This window comes from Typopeltis vanoorti, chromosome 20, assembly GCF_054136105.1.
Source record: "Typopeltis vanoorti isolate ZY-2024b chromosome 20, IOZ_Tvanoo_1.0, whole genome shotgun sequence".
Classification (NCBI taxonomy): domain Eukaryota; kingdom Metazoa; phylum Arthropoda; class Arachnida; order Uropygi; family Thelyphonidae; genus Typopeltis; species Typopeltis vanoorti.
In genome coordinates this window covers 68,972,072-68,986,527 of record NC_143568.1, presented here as the reverse complement: position 1 = coordinate 68,986,527, position 14,456 = coordinate 68,972,072, and the positions used below count along the sequence as shown (strand labels likewise).

The 14,456-nt window shown below is 35.2% G+C and overlaps 1 protein-coding gene across 1 annotated transcript in view; it reads left to right on the top strand.

Moving 5' to 3' along the window:
* Positions 1-13,884, top strand: part of LOC150095540 (galanin receptor 2b-like) — a 74,545-nt gene extending 60,661 nt beyond the window's left edge. The window contains exons 3-6 of the mRNA XM_090410407.1: positions 390-513; positions 837-1,051; positions 8,287-8,422; positions 13,193-13,884. Coding sequence (XP_090266533.1) covers positions 390-513; positions 837-1,051; positions 8,287-8,422; positions 13,193-13,621 — 904 coding nt within the window. The 3' untranslated portion in view covers positions 13,622-13,884. The remainder of the gene's footprint in view (positions 1-389; positions 514-836; positions 1,052-8,286; positions 8,423-13,192) is intronic.
* The last annotated feature ends 572 nt before the right edge of the window (positions 13,885-14,456 follow it).

The window sequence follows — 14,456 nt, the reverse complement described above, 5'->3', positions numbered from 1 at the left end:
TTTAGGATGGCCTTTATTCATCCTACTTGCTATCTACAACGCTCTCCAATGGGAATATTCTGCAAAATGCATTTTTGGCCCGCTGCATTTCCGCTATTTTATCCACCGCCAAGGAGAGTAAGTAATCAGATTGTGAGCTGATTAAGGGATGGCGAAGGGAGAAAAAAAAAAAAATAGCTCTACGGAGTTCGGAAGATCAAAGTATCGTATTAGAAACCCGAGGAGTTTTTTATCTGGCTTTTCTCAGTTGATTTTGCATTCCATTTTAGATTTTAAATATATTTCTAGAATATTAAATTATATTGTATCTCCCGAGAAAGACAAAAACCTTACCAGTTTAGTTTTTGTGTCAAAACCTAATCTAATATTGTTCTTCTTCCCCCCTCTAGGTTTGTAGTTATTGTGTTCCCCATTCGATCCCGCTCTTTGTGTACAATGAGTAACTGCAGACGTCTCATGGTATTTGTGTGGATAATATCGTTGCTTCTTGCAGCCCCAGTTATTGCTACAAAGGTCAGTTTTCCCTAATAAAAGAATATACGTAAATAATAGACCAATATCACTATTGTAGATCTTAATTGTTTAAACAATATACGCTACAAGCACGTAAATTAGAATTGGAAACCGTTAATGTCAGTAATACTGGAGTATAAGCGCCACCTGGTGTGTAAAATATCAATATTCTCGTGTTTATTTTTCTGGTTATTCAAATAGCAATAATCCTAGTGTAGCAAGTTAGCATGGTTTGGTTTTCTGCCCCCACAAAATACCGATATTATTGGTAACTACGCATTAATATTATATTCATTTTATTTTATTTATTTTTCTAATTCCAGAATATCTCCAGAACTACATTTACAAACCATCGCGTCAATGTGACTCTCTTTTCCTGTAAAGACGTTAGCGACTGGAGAGGGTTCTCAGTTGCAGTGTACCGCCTGACCACTCTGTTTACTCTACCGTCCATTATGATGATCGTCTGCTATGTTTGGGTGATAGTGGAGCTGTGGGTGAGCACAAAAACGATGGACGAACTCACCAGTTCAATGAGGTAAGCAGTTCTAAATGAGTACCGATAGTTTTCTATTCTGTTACCCGAGTATGTAACACTTTGTAACAGGGATCGGGAACTAACGGCTCAGGAGCCGCATGTTACGCATGCCTAAGGTAACTAGCGCCACGGCGAAAATTGGAACTAATTGATCAGCTGTCCTGTCAAACACCACGGTTTTTAGATACATACGGATTTTAACTGTCAAAATAAATATTCGGTTAGTTAACTTATTTATTGTGGTACTAAACTGGCGTTTAATTTAGTGTCAGCTAATGTTATGCACAAATTAATTTTTATTATGTTATTATGTTGAGTTTGTGTTTTTACTTGCAGGTAAATTTGTGATAATAAACCTCCTATTATGAGTTCAAGAAAAATAAAAATAATCGAAGAAAACAGAGGCTTCAAATAAACTGTGGATAGAGAAATTTTCATTTATAAAAGTAAATGGAAATCCGCGATGTTTTAATTTGCCATCTACGACTTCAAAATAACAAATCAAGTAATGTCGAAGGACATTTTCGAGGAAAACATTTAGACTTCAGTAAAATATATCCTCAAGGTGATAATAGGGGAAAAAAAAAGCTATTGAAGAATTACAAAAGAAAACATTGCTTCAGCAAAGAAATTTGTTAACTTGGACGAAATCTTCGTCGAATACTACTGAAGCAAGTTTTTGGTTATCCCTTGAAATGGCAAAAGCGGGAAAACCTTTTACCGATGGTGAATTTGCATATTTGAAACTTCTGCAGAAGTTTCAAATATGCAAATTATGGATATTAATTCTTCTGATTTTATTTCTATTGCGGTTGATGAATCAAATGATATTTCCGTTATGGCACAATGCCGCGTGATGGTTAAATATATCACATCTTCCGGTATTCGAGAAGAACCTCTTGATCTGCTAACACTCAAAGGACACACTACAGGTCAAAATATTTCAGAAAACCTTCTAACAAGTTTACAGAATAAAAATATAAATATTAATAATATAGTATGCATTGCGACTGTTGGCGCGCCTTCTATGATTGCGAAAAATAAGGGATTTGTTAAATTATTATCCCCTCATATTCCCCATGGAGTTATTTCATTTCATTGCATTTTGCATCAAGAAGCTTTAGTTGCAAATTCTTAGGGATTATTACCACAATTAAAAAGAGTGGTGGATGTTGTTTTGCCAATGATCCATTTCATCCGATTATAGGCGTTGAATCACAGATTTTTTGACACATTTTTAGAGGAACTAGGTACTCAACGTAAAAGAGGACCTGAAAACCAAATCACAACAAGCAACACCAAACTGGACAGAATTGTTCGGATTCTCCCGGGATAGACAGAATTGGAAAGAGTTCATTCGGCCTCATCATCATCCACATAGATGATGGAAGAGAGAAAAAGAAGAAAGTAGTCAACATAAAGATTTAGTGACATTTACATCTGTACGATGGTTATCAAAGAGGAAAAGCATTAAAACATTTTTTTTTTTCAGTGCTTAAAAGGAGTAAGAGTTTTCTTAACCACTAAATATTATAACGTAAATCATGTGGAACTTCTCAGCAATCCCGAATGAATACAAAATTTTTGTTTTTTGCTTGATATGAACAGAACATTTTAATAAGCTAAATTTGAAGTTGCAAGGAAAGGGAAACACAGTCTTACAATTACTAGAAGAAGTCCTTACCTTTGAACAGAAACTAAGAGTGTTTTTCGAAGATGTTACTGAAGAAAAATGTATGTATTTTGAAAATCTAAAAAATTATTGATTGAATTTAAATCAAGAAAAAGTTGATTGCAAAATATTCGCTGAAATGATTACTGTAATTTTAGATTCATTTACAGGCAGATTTCAGGATTTAAAAAAAAAAAACATCAGGAGATGATGAAATTTATATTACATCCGTTAAATTGCATTTAAAATTAATAGATATTGAAGCTTTTCCTGGAATATCAATTGCAGAACTACAAATGGAACTTCTGGAAATTCAGAATAAAAGCATCTGGACACAAAAACATCAGGAAACTGTAATACAAATTGAAGAAAAATGAGGACACTATGGAAGAAACACCACAGGAAATTATATTTAAATGTTGGAATTCTTTCCAAACTAATTATTTAAATGCCAGGCGACTTGCTTTTGGGGTTTTGACTCTTTTCGGTTCAACGTACAATTGCGAACAATTTTTCTCTTCAATGGATTACATTAAAAATAAGTGTAGGAACAAATTGACTGATAAAAGTTTGAAAGCCGAATTACTATTAAAGTGCACGACATACAATCCAGATTTAAGTAAATTGGGCTGAGAAGATGCAAAATCAAAAGTCTCATTAGTGAATTTTAAATTAAAACAATCAAATATCTATTAAACTACATAATATTGTAATTTTGTCGGACTAATTCTTTTTGCGATATAAATTCTGACTTTTTTGCAGAAATTATACTTACTTAAACATGTTTTATGATTAAAAACTTAATCAAACTTAATGTTGTTTTATTTATTGAACATATAAAAAATTTATATGCAAACATAAAAGTGGTATTTGATATCTGGATGTACTGAATTAAAAACAAATTTACCTAAGTTTGAACTAACTGCAACTTTGAGTCACCAGAAAAAATCGAATTGAAGTTGGGCCCCCAAAATTTTGTTTTAATTTTTTTTTTTTTTTTTTTTTTTTTTTGTGGAATGGCTCTTTGGTTCAAAAAAGGTTCCCGACCCATGCTTTATAACATATTTCTTAAAATTAGTTTAAATAAATAATCATAATATTAGTAATATATCTTATCTCATATTATTTTTTGCTTTTTTATTTATATTTATTTATTTATTTTCTCTCTCACAGCTTAAATGATGCTTTAAGCTGGGGGTACGAAAATCGGGTTTTTCGTACCCCCAGAACAAGCAAAGCGGCCCTGTAAACACACGCATTTTAGGACACTCTTGGGAGACAAAGGGCTAATTACCTTATCCTCTAGTTACGGTTGCGAAATCCAAGGTTACTTGGAAAGGTCATGGGCGCTTAACTGCCTGTTAGGACCACTGATAGAATAGGATAGGACATCGCTGCTAACATAATAAATACAACTTGCGCGTATCATTAAAATAATCTCACACCTTAGCACATAATTGGTTCGATTTATATATGTGTATATACACATATCCAATATGCACATGTCTGTGATGCGATAAATGAGTGTCATAAAAAAGATTAACTTACGTCCACGCCACAGTTTTGTGATTGCAGAAGAGTCAGTGCAATTACTATCACGCAGTTCGATTAGGTGTGTACAAAAAAAAAAAAATTAAAAAAAAAATTAAATTAAACTACCAATAAATCGATTCATTTTGAAATTGAGACTCTTATTAGCTAACTGAGCCCTTACTGAAATCATAGTTAGAAGTTGTTCGCAACCCTGTGTGTGTGTGTGGGGGGGGGGGGGGGGTGGAAAAGGGAATAGCCTTTCTTTTTGCACTTCAGTGGCAATAAATGCTTAATAATAATAATAATAATAATAATAATAATAATAATAATAATAATAATAATAATAATAATAATAATAATAATAATAATAATAATAATAATGCCCGGATTGGCAGGGTAACCATAATTTTGATAAGGCGATTAGTCTTATGCCTAAATACATATTCTTCTGTTTAAAATTTGCGTGTGTTCTCTTGGCCGGTTTCCCTGTATGCGGGACGAAAAACATCCCGCATACCAGGAGATTTCCTTCTGGTATGCGGAGATTTCCTCTACCATGACTGTGCGAGTGAGACCGGTTAACTCAACTTCACTTCGAAAGCTCAGATAAAGGTTCTTTTTGTCCTTGAACCAGTGAAAACCGATTGAGCTACGGAAATGGTGTTCTTGATAGTAAGTAGCTAATGTACAGTATTATAAATGGAAGATATTATGGATCCATTCATATTTTATAGACAAATTTAGAAAGGAACTTCAGTTTCGAAATTTACCAGAGCTAATGAGAATATAACTTTTGACAATCGTAGTTCTCTTTTTAAGAATTTGCCTTTCTAACCATAGGGTTGCTCTGGTACAAAGAAGAGAGATTTTAGTCCTCTAAAGTTTCTGCTTGGTCTGTGATGATGATTAGATTTTGTAATCTAATCTTTGATTAGATTACAAGTTCTAGAAACTTCTTGAAATCAATGTTTACGTCTGTTATTTATTAGTGCCGAATTTCCTTGCTGTGTAATACACACGTGATCATCTGCAGCTGTGTTCGCATGCAAATGATTATAAGTGATCTACTCTATCAATGTTCATTAGTTTCCATCTCCCGCTATCATGTCTGGATTATTTTCACATGAATATGTAGTCGAAAGAAGTTTGTTTACAGTCAGAAATTTTTCCTGGTAGGTAAATGATAACTGTTTTCTTATCTGAGAAAAATAAACATTCATTTAAGACTTATTAGTAAACTTCTAACGTGTTATTTTCTTCTGTCTACAGAAATTAATATGAATTAATGTTCATACTTAGTCGCAATTAAATCTAAAATATAAAGAAAGATACGCATATTTGTTTCATGTTTCTAAATGAATCAAACTTGCTAATCTCTCTCTTGTGCTTTTTTTCTTTTCATATTTCATAATTATGAAACAGTTGGGAGTTATGTTCTTTGTTTCGTTTAATTTATTAACTATGAAATAAAGAAAAAAAAAAGCGTAGTCATTTGGTTCTTCCAACTATGTTTTTCTTCATTGTTTTATTAATTTATTAAAGTAATTTTTACGTTGGCTGCTAATTAGGCTAGAAAGTATTTTGGTTGCGCTTTTGTCTAACGGCCAGCAAGATTGAACTGGTGAGATGTTCATTTGTGGGATTTTAATTTCGGCAGTGACCATTAAGCCAATTAGTTGGTTCAATTTAGTAGCAAGTGTATTGCTGTTTACAGTAATCTGAGCAGTAGTAATTCCACTTCTCGAATTACAGAGAGAGAGATGAATTGTATACGTGCCCACACACGCATTGTCTGTGCTGTTGGTTCTGCAAGTTCTAAGTGTGTAGGAGTAACAGTTTCACTGCTTACTCTGCTCTGCTCTTTAGTGTGTTCCGGTCTATTTTTACTTAGACTCATCATCTGGTGTCAATTCATGTTGCTAAAGTAACATTTAAGGATACCATAGTCTCGTTATTGACACAGGAGGTTGTCGATGGCTCCAATCAACCAATAATTTAAAAAAATTCTATTACATGAAATGTTTCAAATATTCGTTCAAAGAGTTGGTGCAAATGTTTGATAATATTGAGCGAACATTGAAACGGTTAATGTAAAAAATTATGTTTTTTGTTTACTAAAATAAAGAGCCAAAAGGCTTCAGTTCGGCGATGCAAACTTACATAAGTAACGCGGATTTTGGATCCAGTATTATTTCAAAGCCGAATGTGGAAACTATGAAAGCTTCGTAAAAATAAGTTGACCAGAGTACTTACGGGAATACACTCCCCGACATTGATTGCCTTTGTGTGAACTACTTAAAAGACATAGGCGCCGCACAAGCGCTTATATATTTGCCTTTCATTAGTCCATTTGATAAGGTTTCACTAGCCTGATAGCTGTTTCGAACTGGTTGGTTCTCTTCAGAGACCAGGCAGAAACCTTAAGACAGCAAACACTTTCGTTCAGTACTGAGAAACTTGAAATGTCTTATCCTATTCCCTCAGCCATACGGCTGGTGGGGATAGCTATGTGCTACCATACAAGGGAGATGATTATGAGCAAGGTGGTTTCCCGTTACCTTCCTTGCCGTACGGTATGTATTCGTGACTGTGGCCGTGTGTATTCACGGGACCGGTTTGACTGTTTTGAGGGATGAAAAACACAAGTTACGGAGAAAACACCCTCCTCTTCCGTATGAGACCGGTTAACTCACTTTTAGTCGAAAGAGCCCAGATAAAAGTTCTTCATGTCACTGAAGGGAATCGAACCCAGGTATTTCCGACCAAAGGGCGTCGTCTATACTGACTGAGCTACGGAGGCTCCGTTGAAATGTATGTTTCGTAAGCGAACTCTCGGTCGGTGCATACAATAATTACTAAAATAAAGAGCCAAAAAGCTTCAGTTCTGCGATGCTGTTACGAACCGACCGAGAGTTCGCTTACGAAAAATACACTTCTCCGACATTTCGAGTTTCTTAGTACTGAACGAGAGTTTTTGCTCTCTTAAGGTTTCTGTCTGGTCTCTGAGATCAGAGATTTCGAACCAACCAGTTCGAAACAGCTATCAAGCCAGTGAAACCTTATCAAAATGGACTAATAAAAGGCGAATATATAAGCACTTGTGCGGCGCCTATGTCTTTTAAGTAGTCCACACTATGGCAACTCGTCAATTCCGGGGAGTGTATTCCCGTAAGCTCTCTGGTCAACTTATTTTTACGAAACTTTCATAGTTTCTACATTTGGCTTTGAAATAATACTGGATCCAAAATCCACTTTGCTTATATAATTCTACTTTCTATGTATTCATGAATCTGTAGTAACGTGGTGGGCTAAGGATTTATGACTGTAGATCTGTGTGTTCAAGATATCAGTTTGGTTATTTTGAGGCCGAAAAACCGGAGTTTTTGACCTGATAAAGGTTACTCACGTTACAGATGGGATTTGAACTGAGGTATTTCGAAACAAAAGGCTCCGTCAAAACCAAATGAGCTACGGAGGCTCTCAAAGCCGCTACAGTACCGGCAAAACCAGTCCCTGTATGTTATGCAACCATAGAAAAACGAAATGCAATACGTATATAGCATTTAATATTCCAAACGCAACTTTTCTTTCGAAACCGAGATCCATCTGCTAACGGCAAAAATCCAACATAAATTATTACCGAGAACGCGGATTAAAATTAATGCTTTAAAAAAAAAATTAAAGAATATTGCTTTCGGGATACTGTGAACTCCGTATACATGCCCTCGTGTTATTATTATGTGACACCTCCAAAGACTCATCGAGGGAGAGTGTGCCAACAGCATCGAACGATTGAACCCGCCTTCCAACTACTAACCGCGCTCAAACTTGCTTAACGTTTGGCGTGAGCCATTAGTATCAGAGGCTCTACCAATCGACCAACCTTACTTAATCTCTCATATTTATTCCATATAGATAATCGGATTTCCCGTCTCTAGTTCGTTCGTTACATTTTCTGCTGATTTGTTAAAGAATCTATCTAATTTATGATTTTTTTTTTTTTTTTTTTGGTTGTGTTGTTTATTTTTAGTGATCCAACCCTGCGACGAGTGGCCTCTAGAAGTAGCATCAGCCACGAATCTCATTCTCCTACTCAAGGTCGGCGTTTGATACTCCGAAGTCACGTGACTTCTGAGATGCGTAATGTCAAGCGGGCAAGACAGCAGGTAAGAAGATTGCAACATTACCGTTAGGAATATTAAAAATATCAGCAATCAATTTATGCAATAAATTATGTCGATTATGTGACTTATACTGAGAAGTGGTTTTAATTCGTGTTCCAGAACTTTGCATTAAAACAGAACAACGTTTTTGTTATTTATATTATCCATAGAATATATTTTATTTTTGTTTATGAAAGCAAATACAGTTTTGTAATTGTTGTTATAGGACCTATTGGCGTATGCCACACTGGTACTGTATTTGAAATAGAATTTCTTTTGTTTTCGTTTTTTTTTAACCGGTTTTGGCGTTTGGAGGAAGAAGCTCATAAAGTAGTGACCACCTGCTTTGAAGCGTGGAGATAAGATTGTAAAAATTTGCATATGTAAAAGATAAAGAAATGTTACAACCAGAAAGTGATCGGATTGGTTTAAAAGATATATAAAATGTGCTTTCTGCAAGTAAACAATGCAACGGATGTGACGTGGGAGGAGGGTACTCACTTTTGTAATTTCGTTAAGTGAAAATTGTAAAGCTAATAATTACGTAAAAATCCAAAATAAAAACACCACACAATAGACATTGAGCTACGGGAGGATAAGAAATATCTCGCACACCAACCGGTTTTGTACATCACAGTTTTATTACAAAACTTGGTGCACTAAAGCGTCAACTGCTAATTCCTCATAAAAATCCTAAAAACACAAGAGACCGCAGAGAAAACCACGTGAGCTGACCTTAACAAATGGCTTCATAAAAATGAGAAAATGAAGCAGATGCGCAGTTGTAAAAGAACATAACGGTAAAATAAAATTAAAAAAAAAAACATTATTCGCATCTAATTAGGCTTCGAATTCTCAATATAACTTAAGATAGCTGAAATTAATTAAAATAAAGTGAAGAACTGAGTCACAAATATTTTAAAACCATTCTAACGCCTTTTATTCCCATAATACATTGAGTTCCTTTAGCTCTAAGTAGCTAACGTTTTGAAGATAGGTAGGCAGCAAGCTCCACTCTTTGTCTATCACTGATAGTGAGCTCAATCAGTCAATGAATCAAGGCTTTTTAGGGAAACATTACGGCAGACAGTTGCGCCCTCTCGTGGCCTTTAATCCTAACAGGTTTATAAAAAATAATAAAAAATCAGCTAACGTCTTTTTATTCCCGTATACGGGGAGTAGGCGAGGCCATTTAGCCCTATCTAACTTTCTGGAGACTGAGTGGGCAGTTCAATCTCCACTGGTACCAATCAGAGATAGATGGCCCAAGGCTATCACTAATTAAGCGGTACACAGTGAAGAGAGACGGCTCAAATGTGCCGCCATCTCGTGGTCCCTAACTCTAACACAATATATTTAATGTCTGAAATAATGTGGGTTCTACGGTCGATTTTCTTGAGTTTACGGGACGAAAAATTTCCTCTAGTCGCCGACTAGACTCGAAACCATGTCTTCCTTCGTGCGGCCAAGCGCCGTGGTGTGCAAACGCCACATCCACTGAGCTCCACAGGTTTATATTATTATTATTATTATTATTATTATTATTATTATTATTATTATTATTATTATTATTATTATTATTATTATTATTATTATATAACATCTTCACATCCTTAAAAACAAGACTGGAAATCACTTAAAAACCATATAATGGAGATCTCAAATAAAGATGAACATATCCAGTCAAACAATATAAACTTCAAGGTCTTTGACTCTTTGAAGAAATGGTCAGACAACATTTCCACCTATATCAACTTCACAAACATGAGAAGTATAAAAAAACACTGGCTTACATTGATAACACTGTTCAACTACACCATGATAAACATAGATGCGCTAATACTGACCGAAGTTACATTAAAGGACACAGAAATTTACGCATACAACATTAATAATTACCAAACCTACAACTTATGTAGACCAAACAAAACAGGTGGTGGTGGCATCGTGGCATTTATCAAATAAAAATACAATGTGACTGAAAAAACAAACTCATTTCGAACATGCGGAAATACTAATTTTGGAAAACACAAATAGTCACAAACATAGTATCAAATACACAATAAACCTAATATACAGACCCCCAGATAATAATCCACTCAATTTCACCATGCTTCTAACTGCATTCATGAGTTAGAAGCATGGCTAAGCGGCATCGAACTCCGTACAACACTAAAACGTTCATCCTAATACGAGACATTAACATAAATACTCTTGACCACGCTTCTTCAACCACTGACACATACCTTGACATACTAAGTCAGTACAACATAAACCCCCTACCATTAACTCCTCAACAAGAGAAGAAATACTCAATAACTCACTTACACAATCATGCATTGATCATATCCACATACGGGCTCCCATCCATACATACACATCGTCAGTAATTAACATCAAAATTGCCGATCACTACTTTGTCCCCCCCCCCTCCAACCACCACAAAAGTCGACAAAACTCGATCATATTAAAGAGTATTATCCATAACTATGTAAAAAAATACAAACTGGAATTGCCTACTTAAAATAAATGTTACAGATGGTGATCCTGTAACACTATACGAGAATTTTCAACTAAAGTTCACAGAAATGTACAAAAAAGTAACAAAGCCTACACAAACGAGGCGACAAACAGACAACAATCCATGGATAAATGACTACATACTAAATAGTATTACTGTAAAAGAAAATCCATGGAAAAAACTCAAAAAGTCACCCAATAACACACATTTACAAACCTTATATAAAAACACAAGAAATCAACTAATAACAAAAATTCGTAGGGCAAAAAGACGATACTACTTCCAAAAATTCATGAAATACAAAATCAACATGAAGCAAACATGGACTACACTGAACGAATTAGTAACTCGAAAAAAGAAAACTTCAGCACAAGATTTTATTGCAAAAAGCTTCGGTCAGGATACATAACCAAGAGGAACTAGCAAACTCATTCAACCATGCCTCCACAAACAATATCACATAACTGAAAAAAGACAAACTACCAACAACTAAAACCAAAGACCACCCAGGAATAGACAAAATAAAACTCACAGACTTTGAACAAATAAATCCGATACTTTTGAGACTCGTGAACATAATATTCGACACTGGCATTATTCCACAACAACTAAAAACAGCAATAATTACGCCAATTTACAAACACGGTAAAAGAAACGATACTCAGAACTACAGACCAATAGCTACGCTACCAGTCATTTCAAAAATTCTAGGAAAAAATAACACACACCAAACTACAGAACTATTTACAGAAGTACAATATCATCTCACAAAACCAATACGGTTTTCAGAAAACAAAAAGCGCCATCACTTTATTAGAAGACACAATAAACAAAGCTCTCGACAAAAACAAGTACGCCGTCCTTATACTACTTGACTTAACAAAAGCATTTGACACACTTGAACATGACATACTACTCACCCAACTATACTCAATAGGTATAAGTGGAACACTGCACATAGTTCAGAACTACCTCTCAAACAGAACACAAGTTACAAAAATAGGTACATATCACAGCTGGGGTATACAAATAAAGTACGGTGTCCCTCAAGGCGCCATATTGTCACCCACTCCATTCAACATATACATTAACGATGTTTATAACATGGCCATAAGAAGTCAAATACTTCAGTATGCGGACGACAACGCACTACTAGCAATCCACACAGACATCAACACGGCTCTTTGCAAAGCACAACAAGACCTAAATGAAATCACAACATACTTCTACTAAAATGCAATTCTAATCAACGGCACCAAAACAGATGTTGATAATACACAACCCAAGAATCATACGCCCGCATCACTATCGATACATGGTCACACATACCGCTGCATTAACAACAAAAATACCTGCCAATGTCCCGAAATCAAACCCGTAACACATGCAAAATACCTTGGTCTCTATATAGATTGCCACCTTAAATGGACAAAACATATAGAATACCTACATACCAAACTCCGGATCATCGCAGCAAAATTTTTCCAAGTAAAAGACATTATTCCATCCAACATAAAAAAAAACTCCTATATAACGGTATCTGAAAATCTCTACTCAGATAAGGAATAACAGTCTATGCAAACACATCAAACAGCCACCTAACAAAATTAGAAACACTACATACGAAAATTGTGTCAACAGTGATTTGGACACCTGACACGCAACAACCAATATCTGACAAGCACATGGCGACACATAGAATCCTGAGCATTAAAAACCTGAAACACTACACGACATTAACAAGGAATTACTTCAACATCACCTATCGAAACAACAGAGACACATGCCGTATAACACGACCTACAACAACCCTCTACATCCCTACACCCTTCAAGAACTCATACGGTTCTTTTGTGAGATCACATCAGATACCCACGTAACTCAACAACCTACCAAGAAAGTTAAAACACGTAGATAACTACAGAACGTTAAAAAACGAACTCTGGAAAATATACCAACGAAGTTAATAGACCATTAACACTAATATACACATCACAAATCACCAGCATTCAATGCCTACATCCCATCCATAGACAGTAATAAGACAACAACATAAATAGTGAAGCCTACATCCCACTCTCTTCATAAAAGCTAACCCAAGCTTCGAAATATCGGATTAATCGCCTCATAATCCGATAGATATGTAATAAAACAGTCAGTAAAGTATATAACAATAATGAAGACACTGATATTAAAAAAAATAATAATTATTATTATTATTATTATTCTAAAGTACTTTTCCATCATTTCAGGTGATTAAGATGCTAATCTTGGTAGTCATCTTATTCCTAGTGTGCTGGGGACCACGTCTCTTAATGGAGATTATCCTAAAATGTTGTCTGGATGTGTTTAATCACGGCACTTACACTAGTCGTTTCATCTTCTATCTTCTCCCCTTCGTTCACAGTTGCCTCAACCCCATTGTTTACTGTTTCATGTCCACCAAATTTCGACGTCGAATGCTGCGTTGCTTTGAGCGCAGCTGCATCAGGATGGGCTGTAAATGGTGCACGCAGAATCACAAAAATCATCATCAGATGAGGCTGAAGAGCTCCGTGTCACGGAATGGTACTTCACGACTGGTATCCACTTATACGTTCTCTTCATACGCTCCTTCGACCACGTGCAGCCCCTCTACGGAGGTCCAACCGAAAATTGACCTGGAAACGATTACTCTGTGAATTCGGTGTGACTTATCGGCTAATAGAGAATACGAGGAAGTTCACACTTTTATCAACGGGAAGATCCCCAGCTCCCTCTGGTGGCGAAAAAGAAGAAATGATGTAAATAATTACAAAACTTAATATATTATTGTTGAGATGTATTCACACAGCCTTTATCGTATTCACCAGTGAGATGTTTCTATTAAAATTATGTATTGATATTCTTCATTTGATTCCTATGACTTGCATACACCGTTTTCTGTATTGTTAAGTATGTATACGTCTTATAAATCGCTTCAGTCAAAGAAAGTGTGCTTGTGTCTTTATCTATACACTCGATCTTCATGTTCATAAATATGCTATGCACTGTTCTTCCTCCTTTTTCTATGGAAATCCAACCCACAAAAGGTTGAAAAGGTACTGAGGCTCAAAGTCCTTCTACAGTAAAATTAAAACTGTATTATGTTTGCGAAGGCTTTTGACAGCCGCAATAAATTTAAAAAAAAAAAAAATTTTATAAATATTCAAACCACAATTTATTAATAGGATAAAGAATTTGCTACCAGCTTGCGTAGACAAAAGTTTACATATTTTACTTGCAAATATCGGTAAGAAAGCAAATTCTTTGATTTAAGATTTTCGTTGTATACAATGTCCTTATTTATCAGGCGACAACCACGAGAACGCAGAAAAAGAACTGTTTAATGGCTATTTTCGTTCATCCAATCGTGTACATCCTCTGATCAAGTTACAAAATTAAAAATAAAAAAAAGCTATTAGCAGAGAGATATTTTTAAATTAATAACTGTGAACAGAAGTAACCAATGACAGAAGTCCACAGCACTTTGCAAAT